The 23,134-nt window shown below is 38.1% G+C and overlaps 2 protein-coding genes across 2 annotated transcripts; both read left to right on the top strand.

Moving 5' to 3' along the window:
* The first annotated feature begins 940 nt into the window (after window positions 1-940).
* On the top strand, window positions 941-13,346 carry LOC144063886 (guanine nucleotide-binding protein G(q) subunit alpha-like). Its single transcript, XM_077585845.1, has 8 exons — window positions 941-1,309; window positions 1,453-1,614; window positions 2,789-2,973; window positions 6,126-6,280; window positions 8,190-8,318; window positions 8,396-8,525; window positions 8,649-8,802; window positions 10,280-13,346. Exons 2-8 carry the CDS (start codon window positions 1,479-1,481, stop codon window positions 10,468-10,470), a joined length of 1,080 nt encoding a protein of 359 aa, XP_077441971.1. The 5' UTR covers window positions 941-1,309; window positions 1,453-1,478; the 3' UTR covers window positions 10,471-13,346.
* LOC144063887 (guanine nucleotide-binding protein subunit alpha-14-like) lies at window positions 10,816-21,533 on the top strand. Its single transcript, XM_077585846.1, has 8 exons — window positions 10,816-13,722; window positions 15,080-15,339; window positions 16,590-16,774; window positions 18,272-18,426; window positions 18,499-18,627; window positions 19,663-19,792; window positions 19,864-20,017; window positions 20,887-21,533. The coding sequence occupies exons 2-8, from the start codon at window positions 15,216-15,218 to the stop codon at window positions 21,063-21,065; spliced, it is 1,056 nt and encodes a 351-aa protein (XP_077441972.1). The 5' UTR covers window positions 10,816-13,722; window positions 15,080-15,215; the 3' UTR covers window positions 21,066-21,533.
* Window positions 21,534-23,134: the final 1,601 nt, after the last annotated feature.

Genomic DNA, 23,134 nt, shown 5'->3' with positions numbered 1-23,134 from the left:
TCAGTCAGTTTTGTTGACTTCAAGGCTAGTGCGCCAGTTTGAGAAAATTAAAAAAAGAAAACACTTTTTGGAGGGGCCAAGCAATTCAGATTCAGTTTTTTGGCTTTGCTAACTCAGGGCCAGAACAGCTTGTTATCATCAATGGAAAAATGAATGAACAGGTTTATCAACATATTTTGCAGAAGAACTGTCCAACTGTTGAAGCTCAAAACTAGAGGATGGGTGGTGGTGTTACCGAACAATGATTCAAAATATGGAAGCTAATCAAAAGAATGGTTTCAAAGGAAGAAGAAAATGCATGTTCTGGAGTGGCCCAGTAGTCAGTCCTGACCTAAACCTGGCATGACAGCTATTCACACCAGGCATCCCAGGAATTGAAACTGTTTTGTAAAGCGGAATGGTCCAAAATTCATCCTGATTGTTGAGGACGTCTGATCTACAACAGGAAATGTTTTGTAGGGGTTCTTGCCCGAAGGAGGTCAAATGAGTTGTAAAATCCAACGGTTACTTTTGCCTCCATGACCTTTGGAAATATGAAAAAAAAATTGAGGGCTTTATTTTTGTGATTTATGATCAGACTACATTTTATGACCAATTTATGTAGAAATTTCTCGAGTGTTCCCTACGTGAATAATTGTTGAAATTCACGTATACGTTTTAGAGAATTGTCCAGCAATAATGTTTTTTTGAGGGAGTTTTAAACTCACGAATCTTTTTGCCAGAATATTTTTTACTTAAAAAATATATTTTTTTATCTATGTAAAAACAAAACATTTGAAATATGTGCATACAAAAAAAAAGAAGATTTTCTTCACATCTATCGATCCTAATCTGCATCGTGATACAAATTTGTTCTGGTTGTTAAAATATCGCGATACCCTAGTTGTGTCACATGTGTCACATCCATCCGCAGCCAGCAGGCTGGTTTATTACAGGAAACGAGTTACAGTAATGTAATAGACGAGAACTCACACGCTTTCCCATCACCGGAGAGAGAGCGAGGAGCACTCCGCTCTTCTCCGGGTCACATGCGCCATCCGCGCGGGGCTCTGTAAACCAGTGCACACCGTCACAGCGGTAGGACGTAGACCTACAGCTCCTTGTTCGAGACCCGAAAGCCGGCTGCAGAGTTTGTTTCCCCCCCCCTCCTTCCTCCTCGACGAGACTTGGCTACTTTTCGAGTTAAAAAATGGATTTCATGTGGCCATGAAGTGAAACTCCGCCATATTCGGCACATCCACCACGCCCGCCGACAGTCCTAAAAACTTCTTCGCTCGACTTCATTTAGCACTAAAAGCGTTCTAATAAGGTAAAAAAAAAAAGTCAACTTTCGTGACTTATCTTGTGTTTCAAAGTGAGCCGAGTGGATTCGTGGTTGTTGCCACCCCTCCCCACACCATTCCCTCCTCCGCCTCCGCACTTAAACGGCATCATGTTTGTGTCCGTGCCCAGGGAGGCGACGCCTGAAGCCGGGCACGATGACCCTGATGGCGGCGGGGGCTTGCTGCCTCAGCCCGGAGGCCAAAGAGGCTCGGAGAATCAACGACGAGATCGAGAGGCAGCTACGCCGCGACAAGAAGGACTCGAGACGGGAATACAAGCTGCTCTTACTCGGTAAATGAAGTAAACCCGCACTTGACAACATAACAAATCAATATTGACATATTTTTTGTGTCTTTAAGTAGTGTTAGTAAGCATACAATTAAGTTTGTGCCCCGCCGTAACGCCTCTGATTACACAATAGTTTATAAATGTCATGCGTGACAGACGAAAGCGAGCAGCCGCTGTGAGTGTACATTATTCAAGTGAAAAAACAACTATTTGTCCCCTCCGGGTGCAACATTTCAAGGTATGGACATGTTTATATACTGCTAGACATCAAAATGAAATCAGTACTTTCAAAGTAAAAGGCAGGATATTCCCAAATACACAATATTAGGTACATTTACACAATGAAATAACAATAACACCTTACACCTTTTATTAAAAAAAAAAAAAAAAGTTAAGAGAGTTGAGCCCTACCAATTTTTCAAATCATTTTAATTTTCAAACACGAGGTTCACCATATTTAGAGCGTGGTAACAAAAGCTGTGGAAGGTATCAAAACCACTTATTGGTACCTTTCTATTGGGTTTAGGGTCTACTACTACACTGGTATGGTACATAGCGGTTAGCATTCACTGAATTCAGATACAGGAAATAAAAGTTGTGGAATGCATCAGCTATGTTGGATCATTTTTTTAGAACCCTTTCCTTGGGGTACCAACCACCGTCTGACCACCCTGGGTACTAGTTGTGGTGCTACGGTACCTTTTAGGTGGAATTCACACACTTGAATGGTGTTAAAAGCTTGGAAAGTTCCAGGTGCTTGATCATTGCCAATTTCGGAATTCAAGTATGAAGCTTACCAAGTTCAGAGACTGGCATCAAAGTAACTTTTTGGAACTCGTTCTGTCGACTATCGAAGTGTGGTTGTGTTGGACGGGTATCAAAAGTTTAGCTTTAAATTAATGGAGGGGTACCAAAAAGTTGTAGAGGAGATGATATATGCCACGTTTTGGAGGCCCTGTCTTAGGTTTCCCCTCACTTAAGTCAATTACCAGTTTTGACCTTTTTTTGTGTGTCTATGTTATCTACTTTAAATTACACAAACCCTCAAACTCTGAGGAATGTACAACATTTTTAAACCCTACTAGATACCAATTTTTGTAACACCACAGACCAAACATAGTGGCATGATTCATAAAAAAAAAAAGATTATCACGTCAACATCTGTTTTATTTTCCAGGCACCGGCGAGAGCGGCAAGAGCACCTTTATCAAGCAAATGAGGATTATCCACGGCCGAGGCTACTCTGACGAGGACAAGCGGGCCTTCACCAGGCTGGTGTACCAGAACATCTTCACCGCCATGCAGGCCATGATCCAGGCCATGAAGACGCTGCGGATCGCCTACAAGTACCAACACAACAAGGTACGAGAGGCGCCGGCGCACGCGGGAGCTTTTATCGTCAGTTTATACAATGACTGCTGCGAGGTGGGGGTTGGAGGGATGCGGCGCTGCGTTGTGTTAACTGCAACAGCGGAGCACTTCTGGTAATTTGCGGCCATGTTTAGTTTTGCTGTCCCGCTGCCAGACATTTGCCAAAGTCGGTCCTGTGCGGGGGTTTTTGCTGACAACAATATTATTTTCCTTATACAGTGAGGCCGCGTTTATTGTAATCAAAGAGTTTTTGTCACACTGCGTCAATTGTGCTGCTCCTTCTGGTGCGTCTGCCTTGGCCACCTTAAATAAACATGCTGTAATTGTTTAAGCAAACCATATAATTTCTCTGCTCTGTGAGAATTAGATTATTATTGTAACTCTTCTTGCTCTTAATGTCACTTCATCTGCATTTATTAGATTAGACTTATTTTTCTGGCGATCACAACTTGATTTTAATTTTTAAATTTTTTTTTTTATTATTTTAAGATTTTGAGTTTGATTCTCATAATATTTTGACTTGATACTGGAAAATGACTACTTTTTTCACAATACCACTTAATTCTCTGCAACTTGCGGCTGTTGTAAAATTAGGACTTTTTTGTAGTAATGTTATGACTATTTAAAAAAAAATAATAATTTTTTAATTGGCTCTTACTCTGATAAATTCACGTTTTTTTTCTTGTAAAATTACAACTTTTTTTTTGTTTCCTTCCAAAATTTCTCGCAGCAGCATTGAGACTACTCTCATACAATTACATTGTTGTTGTTTAAAAAAAAAAATCTTTATTCTTATTACATTTACATACATTTTTTTTTTCAAAAAATAAGTGTTTACCTTGCGAAATTAAGACTCCTCGTAATATTGATGTTATTCTTGTAAAATAGTTTTTTTTTCAGTGAATATCGCAATTTTTCCTTTTTCAGTGTCAGAATTAAAACTATTTACTTGTAAAATTGCAACTTACAAAAAAAACAACATTTTTCTTGCTGTAATAGAATCTTTCTCGTAAAATAACTTTCCCCCTTGTTTAATTAAGCGGCTTACGGTAATTATATGGCGTCGAGTATTCTCACAAACCGATTACCTTTTTTTTTTTTCAGCGTAAAATGACAACTATTGTGACAAACCTATAACTTCACGCTCAGTATTTTTTCCACGTTGTGGCACTAATAGCCATTTGTTGATTGAACCACGCGCAGACCCACATTTCTTCACACGTGAGGGACAAACATGAATGTCTAATGGAGGCAATGGCCGCTTATTAATCACTCCAATTAGCTCACCCACACAAGCACTCAAAGCACAAGTTCCAGGTAGAGACCAGGAAAGTCCCCAGAGAGAAGGCTTCACTTGTGTGTGTGTGTGCGCAGTCACAGTAACTGAGTCTGAGTCAGCATGTGTGTGTTGTTGAAGTGAAATCGTAAAGCAAAACACTGAGGGTGCACATATTATTGCATATACTGGATACACTCAGCTAGTCCTAACTCATGTTTATGGTGAGTTGCTAATTCATGACATGAATAAGTCATTCATAAACAATCCCTTTGAAATGGGAGCGGAAGGAATGTTCAGCTTAATGTTATTCAAATGACAAACCAGTTGTTTGGTAGCCATTTTGTCCCTTTGCCGCTGTTTGTTTAGTCAGTTAGCATGATTGCGCATATCTAGATAAAGGCGCAGGTCCAAGATAGTTGATAGGCAAGGGCTCGACTGATCCATTTCAAAAATAATTAGGGCTCAGCTAACAACATTTTGGTATATAGATATCCCACTGATTTTTTTTTGTGTGTGAATAATCTAGTATTCGGATGAAATTGAAAACATATATTTTTGCTTGAAGAAAACTGGTTAGATAAAACTTTTTCTCTATACAAACATTAGTGAGATTTTGGGCTGTGTGTTTAAGTCACATCAGAACCGCAGTAGCAATTTTACCGGCTAAAACAGCACATATCGCTTAGCGGCTAGCTGCTAGCCGCTAGCCACTAGCCGCTAATGCTGGCAACCATCGTCTCGATGGTGCACACCAAACAAACGAGTACCAAAGGCAGACAAAGAAAAACTTTTTTTAATGAAGCTATTCAAATGACATATTTTCTATTATTAACTATTCTTACTTTATCATGAAACAGAAAATGCTGTTCAGTCTTGGAGACGCTCGCATCGCAAACTCCATTAAATTCAATAAACATCCTTCCCGATACAATGAAATGTCGTCCCAGTCAATGTATGAACCTAGAAATGGAGTGTCACAAATGGCAAAGGGTACCAATATGGCTCATTCGTACCACTTCATTGAAGCCCTATGTTAGTATATCAACTGCAGTGGTATGTTATCTAAAGGTTGAGCTCTTCAAATCTAATGTGCAAGTACCAAAAGTACCAAGAAGATAGCTGAGCCATACTAAATTTTTTTTAGAAACTTTCTTTTTGGGTGACAAACAAAATCCACACCATGAAAGTGTAAGAATCCAAATTAGGAATGTTTCGCCTGCAAGAGGCATAAATTAGCTCCGGAATATCCTCTTTCAGTGCTGGAGTAAAATGGCGTCCGCCCGCCTGTGCGTATTTGCTGCCAGGCGGGAAGGCATCGCATTAAGGGTGGCCAAAGATTCCTGGAAGACATCCGTCGGCCAAGCCCGAGGAGATTACCTCAACGAGATTTTACCCGGAACTGAGCAGCGGCGGCACTTAGGCGGCCTGCTAAATGCATTTCAACGGAAGCGCTCGATGTACTCCTGCAACGATTAGCTGCCAAACATCCAAGACACACACACACACAAAGTCAGAGGCGTTGTATCTTCTGCGGTCGTCCCGCTCCACGTTCCATGTTGTTTATGGGGAAGTTGGCTGTCCACTTGTGAGGACGTTCTTGTCATGAAGAAAAGGAGGTCAACTGCAGTTTTGACATGTGCAGTCTTGCTTGTGATTTAATTGGCCGCTCCCTTGCGAAAACAGCAAAACAATACTCGCACATGCCGCCGCGCAACCACACACACAACTATTCATCGCAAGACTGTGAAAAAGTGTCCACCGTGGCACATTAGCGCTCTTATTTATTTTTTTCCCCCAGTGTGACTAAAATGACTTTGGCAGTTATCCAGTTTTTTTTGTCTTTGTTTTGGATGCCCTTGTCCAGGCCAACGGCAGTATTGTCAGCGAGGTGAATGTGGAGACGGTGACGACGTTTACAAAAGCGTACGCGGACGCCATCAGGAGCCTGTGGGCCGACCCGGGGATCCAAGAATGTTACAGTCGCAAAAGAGAATACCAGCTCTCTGACTCGACCAAATAGTGAGTGTACTGTAAACAGATGGGATACCTGCTGAATACTTTCCATTGTTTTCCATGCCAGCCGCATGCATGCCGTCTGTGTGGACACTATTTAAGGATAATGTTTCAACAAAGTGCAGTGCATATATATTTATATATATATAAAAAAACAATGCTTGGCCAAGCTAAATCCTGTACATATTTATTTTTTTTAAAATATTTTTTTAGATAACTAATAATGATATGGTTGCATAAGTGTGCACACCCGTTTGCAGTATAACTCCGGTTTGGCTCTGTTAAAAAAACAAACAAACTCATGTTAAATGACACTCAACACATATCTGCCACCATTTAAAAGTGCCTATAATTAAACCCAAATTAGGTTAATCAGTTTTAGTAGGCTTTTCCTGACTTTTTTTGGTTTTGCCTTTTGCAAAAGCTGGATGGTTTTGTGCTAAGGCTTACTATTAGGAATCGTTCCTAATTCTTGCCTTGCAGTAAAATCCTCGTTCCAGCTGTCGAAGAAATAGCCTCAGGTGTGATGCAGACACCACCATGCTTCACTGCGGGTATATTTGGTAGTCTTTTGGTGATGAGCGGTGTTGTTTATGCTAAACCAGGGGTCAACAACTTTTCCTGTCAAAAGAGCCATTTTAAGCCAAATGAATAACAAAAAAATCTGTTTTGAACTTTGTGATGAAGGAAACAGTGTGTTAGTGCTAGTTGAATTTACTGAGGGTCCGAGAGCTAATTAGAGCTGCACCAGAACACATTTTATTTCCTTCTACCTTTTTTTTAGTGGGAATTTTTTAGACTTTGTTTTTCATACATTTTTAGACTTTTCTGCCTTTCTGTCAACTTTCTGACATTTTTGGAAATTTTATGGAAATATCGTAAATTTCTGCCTCTCTTTTCTTTTTTGGACATTTGGACATTGCTATTTTATTTCTGCCTTTTTTATATTATTTTTTCTGACATTTTTGGCAATTTAGTGGCCATTTTATGGTAAATTTAAGGATTTCTTCTTTTCTTTTCGGACATTTTATTGTTTTCTTTTCTGCCTTATTCAATTCTCTGATCTTTTTTTTGCAATTTCACGGACATTTTATGATCATTTTCTGTTTTTCCTCTTCCCTTTTATACATATAAATTTCATGGTCACATTTTGGACATTTTTAGGTCATTTTAAAAACGTTTTTTTTTTAATTATTCATCTTTTAAAATCTAAATCATTAATTCATTTAAATAATATTTTATGCATATGTCAATGTAAATATATGTAAAACAATAATATTAATTTATACAATTTTTTTTCTTTTTTTTTTGGAGATCCACAGGAGACAGACTAATAAGCCAGATGTGGCTCCAGAGCCGCAGGTTGCTGACCCCTGCACTAAACATAACATACCTTTTTGAATTATGGTCAAAAAATTAAGCCTTGTTTTCATTAGACTAAAATGAAATCTCCCAAACATATGGCAAAATGGTCTGACGAAAACAATTGAAAGTTTTGAAATAATTAATCAGACTTATTTTTTTAGATCACATCTGATATTGTTTATTGTAATACAGATTTATTTATTAGTTGAGTTATATAAAAAAAAATACTTGGGCATGAGGACCTTGAAAAAAATTGCCTATGAAATCACAATGGCAATATTGAGGAATCGTTTTTCATGAATTAGATTGTTTTTGAACGTCATTCAGTCCTTCTCAAAATAGACGTCACCTTTTTGCCATCAGGTAAACATGATGAGTAATCATTTCAGCCAGGTCATGGACGTTATCTTTCACACAGAAGAATCTTTTCAAAACGTCCAAGAATTGTGCTTTTGCTCGGATTTGGGAGGAAGGCTGAAAATAGGCTCAATTATTGGAATGTGTGGTCTCTGGCTGAAGCTCAACTTGTTCCCCTGATGCGCATCTCCAGCTACCTGAACGACTTGGACCGCATCGCTGACGCCGCGTACCTGCCGTCGCAGCAGGACGTGCTGCGGGTCAGGGTGCCCACCACGGGCATCATCGAGTACCCCTTCGACCTGGAGAACATGGTGTTCAGGTGAGCGCGCCGCCTCGGCCGCCCTCCCCGCGGGGGGAATGAGCGGGTGCCCACAAGGCTTTTTTTCTCCGCCGCAGGATGGTTGACGTGGGCGGGCAGCGCTCGGAGAGGAGGAAGTGGATACACTGTTTCGAGAAAGTGACGTCCATCATGTTCCTGGTGGCGCTCAGCGAGTACGACCAAGTGCTGGTGGAGTCGGCACATGAGGTGACGCCGGCAGTGTGCGACATTGGCCTGCAGGGGGAGCTCTTTAGTCACACTCTTTGGCTTGTTTACAGCTCCATCCTGCTGCTCCTACCTTTTTTATTTAACAGTATTCTCTTTTTGAAGAATCGTATGGAGGAGAGCATGGCCTTGTTCCGGACAATCATCACCTACGAGTGGTTCGAAGAGTCCTCGGTCATCTTGTTCCTCAACAAGATTGATTTGCTGGAGGAGAAAATCATGCACTCGCATTTGGTCGACTACTTTCCTGAATATAACGGTGAGCAAAGGAAGAGGACAGGCATTCAATACTCAATTTATTTTTAAACCTTCAAAACATGGCAGCAGGAACCACTAGGATGGAAAATAACTTTTTTTATATCTACTTTATAGAAAGGAGACATTTAAGTGGAAATAGTTTCTTTCTTTCTTTTTTTATCACAAAAAGTGTATTAAATAGATCAGGATGGCATTTTTCCAAAATATATTTATTGTTTTTTGTTATACAGGCACAAAAAACACACAGATGGGAAAAAAAACACTTGGCCCAAAGGAAAAATGATACTTGCATTTCAAGAACAACATTACTGTTTCAAAATACAAATGCTCTTTTAACAATAGTTGAAAGTCCAACATAAGCGAAATAAGGTTCCCAGATGAGGATGACATTTTAATCACAAAAAAAAGATTTAATATTGTTACAGACTCACACTAAGAAGGTGGAAAATTACCGAGGATCAACTTGCTTTTTTGACACGCGTTTCACATTGCTCTGCAGAGAGCCTGCCGCGACGCAAATAACAATGTCCGTCCAAATAAAGTTTCTACAAAATGTATTCAACTGGAGGTTATTTTTGAAAAATGAATCTCATAGTTATGTTAGTAACAACCAAATAAATAATATAGAGCAAACTTGTCATGACAGTCGGGGTTCCTTTTAATGTTGACATAATGTCACAGAAGCTTACAAAAATATTATATATACTTTATAATAATAAAACCTCTACTTCACTTTGATGAACACTTACTACTACTACTACTGCATTTTAATGTTGATTATTGTGCTGGTCTTTGGAGAGACGATTATTTTTTGAGGCGGAACCACTGCTTTATTATACAGTTATTTATTTAATTATTATATATATTTTTATCATGTATTATTATGATGATTATAATATGTATTGTAATATTTATACATTTTTAAATTAAATGTTATTATATATTATATTTGTACTTATTAATTATCTTAATGATAGCGCAAAACACCATAGGATGCTAATGATGCTAATGAGCTAGCATCTACGTGGCAGTGTCATATTGCAAATTGTATCAACACATGTAAACAGGGTTTTAATTAGGACAATATTGTAGTGTGCTATTTTCCTTAATAACATTCTTTCCATTGATGCCTGTGGTTGGGTGCCATTTTAGGACCAAAAGTTTGGAGCTCCTCAAATGTGTGTCAAAATGAGGGCATTCCAATGATTAGCCCATTGATTAATTGAATTTGAGTAATTGTGTATTTTGCATTATTAAAAACAATAACATGCATTTGAAGGTCCACTTGGGGTCGCCATCTTAACGTTTGAGTGCGCTTGCCTTTAAAAGGAGCTGTCTCGCTTGGTGAGTGACGTGGGTGTCAGTGAATGAGAGTGGAAAAGGTTGCGACTTTCAATATGCTGACACTACCTCAGAAAAATGTCACCCCTAAGACGCTTCATATTTGTTTGGTCCCCCCCCCCCCCCCCCCCCCATAGGTCCGCAGCAGGACGTGAAGGCGGGCCAGGATTTCATCCTGAACATGTTCGTCAACCTGCACCCCAACCGCAAGAAGCTCATCTACTACCACTTCACCTGCGCCACAGACACGGACAACATCCGCTTCGTCTTCCACGCCGTCAAGGATCATATCCTGCAAGGCAACCTCGAAGACTACAACCTGGTGTGAAGCGGAGGTATGGCGTCGGGGGGGGGGGGTCCGCGGCGTGGGGCCTATTTGACCACTATGATGCAAGATGGCGGCAATGGCGCACCCAATGACGGTACTACTGATGCATTCAAACCTTTGATCTTTAAACTGCCGCCCGAGTGGACGACGGATCTCGCCACGCGGCGGTCAGCGGATTACTGCGTGTGGACCTAATTTCGGCGCGGGTGCGAGTCGGTCACACTTTTTGAACACACTTTATAGCTGGTGTGTGCCTCTAAAGAGAAGCCAGTATAGAAAGTATTTATTCCTTATCATTGATATCCAGTTGAACGGGGGGGGGGGGGGAGTCGTGTAAAAATAAAAGAAAATAATAATAATAATATGCTCTGTGTGTGCCCATTAGTCTAAACATGGTATTCTGAATTAAGCAGAAAAATCCACCCATTTTCATCTATCAAAGGGTGCGGCCATTTTGACGTTCTACTACCATCTGCTGTCGACAGAAATGGATGTCAACGAGTACTTGGCCATAACCAAACCCAGAAAACAAATCTAAATATATGTCTATATATTTATATATAGACACGGACCTTAAGCTGGATATTAAAGATATGACATAAATGCTCAAACGGCTTTCCCTAAGCCAGTCATAATCAACACTAATTGCACATTTTACCTTTTAGGCCTTCACTTATTTGCACACTTGAGTTACATTGTGACACCATTTTGGAACACTTAGTGTGAATTTATCTTTTTTTTTTTTTTTATGTTGTTATTTTTAGCGTATGCAAAACACAAATTTGTATTTACCACACTGCAAAAAAAAAAAAAAGTGCAGTTGCGTGAAAACTGTTGTAAAGTTGTGAGGATAATGCAAATAATAATGAAAATGTTCTGATATAGAAATTGTAATATTCTGAGAATATTTCATGATTTTGGGGGTCTTTATGTGAGGAAAAAGTCCTAATTTTAAGCAGGGAATGTAAAAAAAATGATGCTTAAAAATATTTGATTCTTGGGACATTTTAAATATATTCTTGTAAAATTGCAATTTTATTCTCTTTAATTGTTTTTTTTTTATTGATTGACAGTTTTTCCCTCATAAAATTCTGACCTTTTTCTCATACAACTATTTTTTTTTTCCTTTTAAAATTTTGGTTCTTTCCTTGATTTTTTTTTTTTTTATTGTCATGAAATTACCTCTTTATTGTTGTGAAATTTACCACATTTCTCAAAATATAACAACATTTAACTAATGTTAGCTGCACATAATTTTTTTTTTTAAATGGTAAGAAAACAGTCATAAAGTTGTGACAAATAATAATGTCACTGTAATTATTCCGATAGTCATAATGTTTTGATTAAAAAAAGTGTCACGTTATAAGAATAAAGTCATATTACGAGATTTTTTTGGTCTTTTTGTGAGAAAAAGACTTAATTTTAACATGAAGACAAACTTGAAGCAAAACTAAAACTGTTAAAAAAATTCTCATAACACAACAACTGTATTCTAGTAAAATTGTGATTTTGATTGTCTTCAAATGACGACTGAATTGTAAATTGTCTTTTTCCACCTCATACTTTAGATACTTAAACAGGATTTTTTTTTCTCATTAATGTTTTTTTAATCATAAAATTTAGATTTTTATATTACATAATGACTCTTTTCAGAACGTTTATCACTGTTCTCAGATTGTGCACTTTTTTTTCTCTAGATCATTTTTTGTGTGGAATTACGACTTTATTCTCGTAAGACAATAGTCTACTTGTTCGCATTGAAATATGCGTTATTACCACTATTTTAGTAATTTACCACTTTTATTGCAATTTTTTAAATTTAAAACACAACTGTATTGTAGTGAAATTAACTTTAAAAAAAAAAAAAAGTTTTTCATGGTAAAAAATTTACCACTTGCGTATTTCTCAGATTTACCACTTGTTTTTCCTCTTTTGCTGTAAATTTGTGACTTTATTTTGCATCGAATTACACCCGCTCAGAAAAAGTTTGATTCGCATAAGATAAATCTTTCTCGCAAAATTACGACTTTTCCTGTAACATTGCAATCAGAAAAATTGTACATTTTTTCGTAAACGACATTGTCCTTCAAAATTGACAACTGTTTATTATGAATTAAGTTTGTGATTTTCTTGTAATATTATCAAATAGTTCTTGAAAATGAATGACTGTTTTTTCCATTATAACAACCTTTCTTGTAAAATTGCCGCTTTTTGTAGTTACGATCCTTTTCATAAGTTAAAACTTTCTTAAAACTAAAACGTTGAGTTTTTTTTTTTTTTTAAATCAAATAAAGGCAATCCTCAAAAGAATTTCGTTTCTCGCAGAAATCCAACTTTATTCTCTTAAAATGATGTTGAATTCCGACTTTTTCATCAAACCGAAATTCTCGTAAGAATCACAAATTTATTTGGGGAAAATTACGCTTTCTAGTCCTGAAATTCTGACGAATGTTCTTGTAGAGTTTAGTGACAAAGACTTCATTCTCATTGTATGCATTTTATTTATTATTACTTTATTCTTATAACATTTCAACTTCTTTTCAGTGTGTCCCTTTTAGTCCACTTTTATGCACATCGATACATTTCAAAGGGAATAGCAGTCTTTCTTTCCATTGTCTTTTTTTTTTTTTTTTACAATTTAGTGATTGTATCAAGCTGCAATTTGTAATCTGCCAAATTGGCTGTGGAAGTGGTTTATTTGAACGCGCGCTATAAATATGACACGGTACGGCAATCGCGGCGGCGAAGAGGCTAAGCGCCGAGAGAAAAGTGTTAAATGAGTTAAATAACCTCTCAGGCATTAAATGAGTGCGGTCTTGATCTCAGTTGAAGTGCTGTTTAAATTGTTGGAGTCAATGAATAAAAGACTAATTAGAGCAGCTTGGTGGCGCCACTGTTTACATGACCTCTTGTCTTCTTATTAAAAATAATTGCAGACTAATTTATGCTTGAATTTCACTCGCTGCAATCGATGTTTTATGCAGCATCCGTGTGAGGCGAGCATGTGAGATTATTTGAATAAAGTCCAAAATGTTGTTAACGGTTTGTATCGTCGTGTGTTTGCAAACGGTGCAGCATCCAGGCTTCACAAGTTTTTTTTTTTTTTTGTTGGTTTTGTGCACTGAGATTTAGCCCGCAGGAAGCGACGATGTGCGAGGATGGATTTAACGCCGTCAACAGAATTCCAATCCCCTGCTTGGAAATGTTTGCCTTCCAGCCATTTTGTGTTGGCTAATCCTGCTGCATCAGTAGGTAGGGACACTGCGGTGGTGCTTTGCGACACGAGTGGCTGCACTTGTGAGTGAACTCAACTTGCTTCAAGACAAGCAGAAAGTGAACAAAACAATTTGAATTCCATGTTGTGTATTTAAAACTACCACATCGCATTGCTTAAAAAAAAAACAACTCAGCCTAGCTTGATGCTAACGAGCAACGCAAACCAACAAACGGACCAACGAACAGCATCAACGTGGCGGTGTTATTATACTCGAAGCAATGGACACATAGACAGACAATATGACAATATTCGCAGGCATATATTCTTTATCCTCTGAGAAAAATGATATATGTTTCTGTTTCTTACTTAGTCACTTATTTAATTTTATTTTTTGACCATCTAATTGTTGTTACTAAATATTTTTTATTAGGGCCTGACTAACATGATTATTTTTTTTTTTTTAGGCCAAGTCCAATTTTTGGCAGAATAAAATTCCAATAATCGATTAATCAGCCGATTAATTAAAAATATATCATGAATCAAAAAGTTTCAAAAAGACAACAGTAAGATATGAATTACAGGCAGAACATTCGACTGTTTTACATTGCTTTGTCTTATTTGTTTACCTTTACAACAAAGAAAAATGGGCAAAAATTGGTCAAATAAATATTGTTGTAATCTTTGTTTTATGTTGTAATGTGGTATTGTGTTTTAAAAAATGCCATTGGCAAAAATCTGCAAAACCATTTGACGCTTCTCTATCACACATTCAATTTTTTTCGCTCATTAATTTTTTTTTCCCCACGTGTTATATCAACTTTTTGGGGTCAAATTTAAGACGTCTATTAAATTGCGCAAGTTGTTTTATTTTCTTCTTCTTTTTTTTTGTGTTCAAAAAGTCCTGACGCATTGAACAGCTGGACATGCAATCAAGAATTTTAAAGGGCTACTTGACTCATGGTACTATTTTCAGCAGTAAAAAGTTCATATTTTGTCTATAATGAATGTGATAACTTACAATTAATATCTTTTTAAAAACTATTAAAATGTGAAAAATAATGAAGTTATCAAATTAATTCTGGACAAAATATAAATTTTCACTGAATTAATAAGTCAATCATCCCTTTAAGAAGCTCAAATTAAGTTCTGCATTTTAAGTTCATCCTGAAATGTCACCTGAAAGACGACCTGTAACTTTTTGTGAGTGGTTTACAGTATGTCAAGGATGAGGAAGTAGCGTCACTAATCCAGAATAATTGGCCTCCGCCCCCTTTTGGCGAAATGCCTTATTCATACTTTTAGGAAACCCACAAGGAAACTCATTTTTTTTAAGGAGGCTCGCCATTATTAGTCAGTGGGTTAATTAGATGCCTTTTGATATCGTGTGAGCAGACGTCGGTCGGCGAGGTGCCATTCCGGAGCCGCCGTCCATTTGCGCCGCCTTGCCCGCCCCACAAGAATGTGGCCCGACACCTGAGCGGCAGCCATAAGGGTGGCCACATCGTAGTTGGAGGCTGCTGCCGTCGCCATGGACTGCTGTCCGGCCATCTGCCCTGAGGAGGATGAGAGGCGCAGGATCCACAGGGCCATCGAAAGGCAACTGGAACATGATAAGAAAGAGTACAAAAACTCCATCAAGCTTCTTTTTTTAGGTGAGTTTTGCTTTAAACGGTTAAAAAGCATAACTGCCTGTACAAGAGGAGTAATGGAAATACATTTTTGGGGTAAATATTCAATTTTATTATATATTTTTAGTTGAGTTGCTATAAACAGTTAAAAAAAAAACAAAAAAAAACTTCCCATACAAGAGGTGTAATGGAAATTAAAAAATTTGGGGGTGTAAAATTTAATATATATTTTTTTAAATACTCCAATAAACGACGTTTCGGTACATATCTCAATCAATATGTTTTAAAGGGAACGATTCGATTCAATGCACTTTCCGCTATTTTGCATGAAAATTTTGTGAGCATAACAATCCTGCGATATACTATAATGCATTGTCGTCGCCCAGTGAAAAAGCATGTGTAAATTTTATCGGTTCCTTTTTGTGGGTTTTCAAATATAAACCAAGTCGTTAAAAAAAACATTATAATGTAAATAAATATACTGTATTAAATTAAAGGCAATCAAATAGAGTAGCATAACAATCCTGAGATATTATGCATGTGTTGTTGCAGTGCAGTGAAAAGTATAGATATGTTCTCGTTTTTTGTCTGATCTTTGTGCTGGTTTTCCAGATAAAAAAAAAAAACTGTCATTTTTCTTGCGATGCCATGCAAGTCTTGTCAATGTCCAAAAAATAGCATGTACAGTATCCTGAAATTTTGCAAGAATTTTTGTTGTTCTTCTTCTTTTTCAGATAAAAGTGAGTGGTTTTTTTTCTGATTGTAAACAAAGCATACTAATTTACCCAAGAATTTAAAATTAAATAAAGTAAGCATAACAATCCTGCTACACAACTAATGTCGAAGTCCAACGAAAAGCTTGCATCCCCAATTTGGCTCTTTTCATTATTGTGGGGACGAATTGAAGAAATCATTGATTGTTCATAACAATCCTGCGATGTAATGCAAGTACTGTATCTCCAACGAAAAACCATGTATCACCCCAATTTTGTCTGTCTTGTTTGTCGTTTTTCAGATAAACCCGCCCCCTCACGAAAATCTGGTTGTTTAGTTTTTGACCTCCTTATGTCTGTGTTTCGGTTATAACCGGTCTCAGCCAGTTTGTGCTGTTTCTGAAAGAGAAAGAATCCTTTAACTATCGTTAGCTCAGCTGTTATTAAAGTGATGCATAAATCAAACTGTCATTCAGCGCATTGTTAGGCTACGAAGAAAAATATGCGTTGTGGCGCTTGCGGGATGGATTTTGAATCGCTTTTTTTTTTCTCGCCCTCCAGGGACGGCGGAGAGCGGCAAGAGCACTTTCATCAAACAGATCCGTATCCTCCATGGCAACGGCTACTCCGATGCCCAGCGGATGCCCTTCATTCGCTTGGTGTGCCAGAACGTGATCACCTCCATTCAGGCGCTCATCCAGGCCATGAGAGTCCTCGGCGTGGACTACGAAGACAACAGCAATCTTGTGAGGGAACGCCGCCCCGCATGCCGCGCTAATTGCGAACGTAACTTGCTCTTCGGCATTCCGTTCTAGTGTGGTGTCTTCGTTGCATAACTCACTAGGTATACCTGAGCTAATTGGGATTAGACTGAAAACATGGGGAGTGATATTTACTACAACTAGTTTATTTTAAAAGGAATTAGAATTTCTGAGTGAAAAAACTTTACTAGGCTTTTTCAAGTGTTCATTTTTTTCAGTGTACGATGCTAACATAGGGTGACCATATGTTGATTTACAAAAAAGAGGACACTCGGCCCGGCCTCCAGATACTTAAATAATACTGAAAGTTTACTCAAAGATGCCATACTCTGTTAATAAATAAATTAAATTAAAAACAAAAAGATAATGGTGTGGGAGGGGGGGATCGAACCCGCGCCATGACCAAACCTCCGGTTTAAGAGCACAGAGCGCTCCCAATGAGCTAAAATTCTGGGGCACCGACACAGTTTAGGACCTTATTTGGGAAGTGAGGTATGTAAAAAGTTGGCCTAATTTTTCTTAAAAAAAAAAAAAAAAAAACTTTTTAAATATATAACAGTTGTAACACGTACACAACCTACCCCGCCTCCTATTTTTATTAATTTATTTATTTATTTTTAAATGTCTGGACAGGATGTAAAAAAAAAAGTGTACATATCCGGGCAAAAGAAGACGTTTGGTCACCCTATGCTAACATATAGCAAGCTTGGGCACCAAAGCAAGAATCAGTAAAACGCTAAGGTAACATTGCATCAAATTTATATAGCGCTTTTCTAGACACTCAGAGACACTTTACAATGAAATGGATACATTATTCATGCACTCGTACTAAACATTCACACCTTCCATACACCAGTGTGAGTAGCACTGGAGGTAATGTGTGCGAAGTGCCTTGCCCAAGGACACCGTACATGACTTGGGGAGAGCGGGGATCGAACAGCCGACCTTCTGGTTACTGAACGACCATCGCTACACCCTGAGCCACGGCCGCCACACAAACGTATAACACTATAGCAACCTATAGAACTAATTATGGCAGCTAGATAAAGATACTGGTACTGTTTGTAATGCTAATATAGAGCAATGATCTGAATCAGTAAAATGCTAACAATTAGCATCCTAACATAACAAGAAAACAGCCCGAGTACAAAAAACGCGAAAAGGTAGTTGGATGAGGATTTGACTTCAGGCCAAAGTCAACCTAGGGTGTGTTCAGAAATTCAATCTGACGCTTTAATTCTACTCTCAAGAGTGCTCATTTTGCGAGTAGCAGAATATGACCCTTATTTTGGGTTGTTGATAGTTGTTCAAATCCCCCGTCAGGGTTAGGATTAGATATGCCAACATATAGCAAAATAGCAATCAAAAAAAAAAAAAAGAGTTCAAAAATAACAGCTGGATAAGGATTTGTCATTAGTACTACTTCGAATAAGCAATGCTCAAATGCTAAGCTAATAGCACCCTCTCTTCTGGGTTTGCTAGGACCTGGCGGAACGCATGAGCGACGTGGAGGTCGAGAAGGTGAACAGGTTGGAAGGGTGGCAGGTGAAGGCTGTCAAGTTTTTGTGGAGCGATCGCGGCCTTCAGCGCTGCTACGAGCGAAGACGCGAATTCTGCCTGTCCGATTCGGCCAACTAGTACGTTTTTTTGATCCGCTATTTGGGATATAAGCAAAGCCACGACAACATATTGACCGACCGGTGTTACAGTTACTTCAACGACATGGACCGAATCACTGCTCCGGGTTACATCCCGAATTTGCAGGACATCTTGAGGGTCCGCGTCCCCACCACGGGCATCATTGAGTACCCTTTTCGTGTAAAGGACATTGTGTTCAGGTAAAGTATGAGGATTCATTTTATGGATCTATGCATTTTTAAATCATTTTCCTGAACTTTGAGAAAAGATTCATATTAAGTTTGATCAGCATTTTTCTGCCAATTGTTAGAATGTTAGCATTTTTGACGGTCCTCTTCGCCATCTACGTTGCCATTAATTTTAAAGTGACACAATCTGGAATTGTGTGTGCCATGCAGTGGTGGATTAATAGAATGCAACAACCAGAGGTGGCAAATCCAGGTCCAGAACGTAAAAACCCTGCCACCATTTGTCTTTAGCCTCTGATGCTAGCTAGCTAGCTAGCTCCCTAGCAGGCAAACAAGCACCATGGGAGCTAGCTAGCTAGCACCTGGGGCTAAAATCAAACTGTGGCAGAGTTTTTACTTTCTGGATTTGGAACAGGAATTTGTCAAAAACAGATGCCTGATCTGAGGTGTCAAATCCAGGTCCAGAAAGTAAAAACCCTGCCACAATTTGTCTTAAGCCTCTGATGCTAGCTAGCTAGCTAGCTCCCTAGCAGGCAAACGAGCACCATAGGCACTAGTTGGGCAGGATTTGCCACCTCTGGCAATAACCCAAGTTGAAAGCGCGTGCATTTTGAAGCATGTGTGTACTTTGCAAGCCTATCAGCTTATCACTAATTACTACATTCACAAAGCCCTTCTCCGTATTTTTAGCAGAAATATTGGCCTGCGATTTTATATGTATATATATATATATTTTTTTATGTAAGTTGATGTGATATAACTTTTATATTTTATCACAAACTCAAAATCAGAAGAATAGAAAATTCTCAATTATTTTAAGAAAAAAAATATTTTTTTAATATGTATATATATATATTTTATATTTAAATATTTTTCTTACCTATAAAATTTTATTTTTCCAGACCCCCTAAAATATTTAATACTTTATTTTTTTTAGTTTAGAAATAAATACAAAATGAGTCAAAAAAACATTTGTGAAACATGTTGACTGTATAATAGAAGAAGTCCATGCAATTGTTTGAAGTGGAGCTTCTGATTGGTGTGTAGGATGGTGGACGTGGGCGGTCAGCGTTCAGAAAGAAGGAAGTGGATCCACTGCATGGACAACGTGGTGTCCATCATCTTCCTGGCCGCCCTCAACGAGTACGACAGCGTCATGCCTGAAGACCCCGCGCATGTAAGCGTTGAAACGCCTTCTTTTTGACTTGTTCCAATTTTATTTTGACGTCCTCCCTTTTGGTCTTCAAGAATCGCTTGCAAGAGAGCCTGGCTTTGTTCAAGACCATCGTCAAGAGCCCATGGTTCTGCCAGACCTCCTTCATCCTCTTCCTGAACAAGAAAGACCTTCTGGAGGAGAAAGTCCAGCATTCGGACGTGGTCACCTACTTCCCTCAGTACAAGGGTACGTAGTCATGTTCTCTCGCCTGTCTCGCAAATAATGAGGAGATTTTTATTCAAGTTAAAGAGTTTACTAAAGAAGTGCTGTTTTGATAGCCTTGAGCAAACAGCAGAGTTATGAGCCTTATCTAATATTTTTTTTCATTCCAAAAGCAACATTCTGTTGTATCATCCAAAGAAGCAGAAACAAAATGGCACACTGTTTTTGAAAATGCAGATATTCAAACAGACAACAGGAAATACTTTTATGCTCAAAATAACCCAAATTGGGTCAAGAACAAACCTACCTATCTTTTTAAGTTACTCAACCCCAAAAATGAAGGCGATTTAAATGAATAACTCCAAAAGAAACCCATTTTTCGGGGTAGTTTTGTGGGTTATTTTTTTGACCCAATTTTTTTTAATTTAATTTAAGAACCCAATTGAATTGGGTTAAAAAAAGAAGAAGAGAATAATAAGAACTGACAGACTCTGTGTTATTTAACCCAAAAGGAAAGATTTATTTAACCCCAAAAGTTGGGTCAAATTAAATTAATAACCTATGAAGCAACCCAATGTTGGGGGTTGTTTTGTGGGGGTATTCATTTGACCCAACTTTATGGTTAATTGAATATCCCAATTGAACTGGGTCAAAAACAAACTGACCCAACATTTTGAGTTTTTAAGCCAAAAAGTTGGGTCAAATTAAATTTGACTCATTTTACAACATATTTTTGGGGTTGTTTTGTGAGTTAGACCCAACTTTTTGGGTAAAATGAACATCCATCAGTCCCCTTTTAACCCAATTTGGGTTATTTTTGACCCAACTGTTTTTAGAGTGTGTAGTTCCAAGTTCAGTCCTTTGTGACCCAAGTCCCCCACCCGTGCCCCCAGGGCCCCCGAGGAATGCCAAACGGGCCCAAGAATTCTTCCTGGAGCTTTACAAGATGGCGCACAAGGGCCACAAGAAACCTCTGTACATGCACTACACCTGCGCCACCGACACCTCAAACGCTACAGTGGTCTTCAACAGTGTCAAGAACACCATCCTCACAGAAATCCTTCAATTTTAGCCATGTTTTATGGTCCGAAGGGACTTTATGTGATGTTGAAGCTTGAACCAGCCCCGTAAAAAAACAAGGTACCGTGTATTTTGTTGTTTGTTTGTTGATGCAAGACTGTCAAAACCGGTTGGGCAAAAGTCACCAACGGGGAAATGCGAACAACCCGGACTTGTGGCTCTGCGAGGAGGAAGTGCATTGCTTTTGTTTGTTTCTTGTCTGTGGTGGAATTTACAAGAAAGGAAATTGAAAGAGACTGATGTGAAGAGAAAATGGCCGTACTTCAGCTGCCAATCACAATGTGCTCAAATTAGAATGGGTTATACAGACTAGTCGACTTGTGGATTTGTCAAATTCACTAATCTTGCATACTGTAAATTCGGTGTAACGGGTTGTCAATTAATATAGATTGTTCCCAAGCTTTCCTTACCCTGTGATTTATTTTATATTAAATTGAATACACTACAAAAAAAAATTTAATATTCAAACTGTTAAACCTTCTTTTTTTTTTTTGAATATTCACTCATTTTATCACCTTCCAAAAAAGCTGGTACGGATGCATGTTTACCACTGTTACATCATCACCTTTCCTTTTAACAACACTTAATATGTTTGGGAACTGTGAACGCTAATTGTTGAAGTGCTCATTTTCTTTCCCACTTTCAAGTGTTTGATTTTTCAGCCAATCGGGTGGAATTGATTGAGGCATCTTGAAACAAACCGAATGGGGAGCGCACAACTTGGCTCGTTCCGACTTGGCTGTTGATTCAAAGTCTCGAGGAGCTAAAATGTAGCCACCTAGCATGGTAGCATGAAGCTAAGCTACTGTTTAACTGGGGGATGCTGCGGCATGCGTCACACTGTAGGCGTGGCGGCGACCTTTGCACCAGGCAATGACTCCACTTCCTACGCAGCCGTCCGACCGCAACACGCTGGTAAGTGAAAGCGTTGGAAATCATACAGGTAAGATACATGCAAGAATTGGATGCACTGGTGCTGGATGCTAATATTTCCTAACGGCACATATTTCTAAGAATAATGCACCTTAGAATGGTCCTAAACGTTGAAAAGGTTCTTACTTATTTTTTGTGCATCCTGCCAGGATAAACTTGGTCTGCCAGATTTCGTATCAATTGGATGCACTGGTGCCGGATGTTAATATTTACTAACACTCTTTTTACAACAAGACGGCACCTTCAAGCTATGTGAGCATTTTACAGCATGGCTTGATGAACATGCGTGCTGGATTGCATGTCAGTCTGACAAACTGGTGCAGGATGCTAATATTTTCTTACAGCAACAAAATGGCACTTTCAAACCAAAATAGCATTAGCAATGTCATTATTATTTTTTTCTGATTTTCATGGGCCTTTGAAGGTAAACGGATTTTGTGTCATTTTAGTGTTCGATTTGTTTTCTAATAACACAATTTTTTTTTACAACATGCAAAAATGGCCAACTCTTATTAGTTTTTTTTGCATTCTGTTATGGTAAACATGCATGCTGGATTTTGTTAATATAAGTTCCAGACGCTAATATTATAGCTACAAGTCAGCACTTCCAAAACAAAATGGTTGACTCCTGTATATTTCACAACATACATGTATGTTCTTACTGATTTTAGCATGTCTTTAGTGTCACTTGGAAGCAGTGGTGGTAATATTATTTAGTTTTTTAAATATTATTATTCATGTATTATTAATTATTTTACTTTAATTAATTATTTCACTTAAATTATTGTATTTACTTTATTATTATTATTATTGATGTTATTATTTAATATACAGTATATTGTTTATTATTATTTATCCTATTTTTCATGTGCTCACATTCTTCTTAGTAAGTCACAGTGTCCCATCACTGGTGAGTTTTTGTAAAAAAAAACTGTATTTTTCCGGCAGCTGGGGTGCCAGAAAATTAATGTGAAATTATAGAAAATTACCTTCTCGTATCTCATTAGCTGTCCTTTCAAAAATAAATGTTAATACCATGAATGCTACCATCTATAGGACATTACAGAAATTGTAGTTATTTTCACTTTTAAAAAATTGTCAATTCACAAAGAAATTATGGTAAAATAA

Source organism: Vanacampus margaritifer, chromosome 14, assembly GCF_051991255.1.
Source record: "Vanacampus margaritifer isolate UIUO_Vmar chromosome 14, RoL_Vmar_1.0, whole genome shotgun sequence".
Classification (NCBI taxonomy): Eukaryota; Metazoa; Chordata; class Actinopteri; order Syngnathiformes; family Syngnathidae; genus Vanacampus; species Vanacampus margaritifer.
Note: the sequence above shows the minus strand (reverse complement) of the source record. Positions and strands in the feature narration are given on the sequence as shown.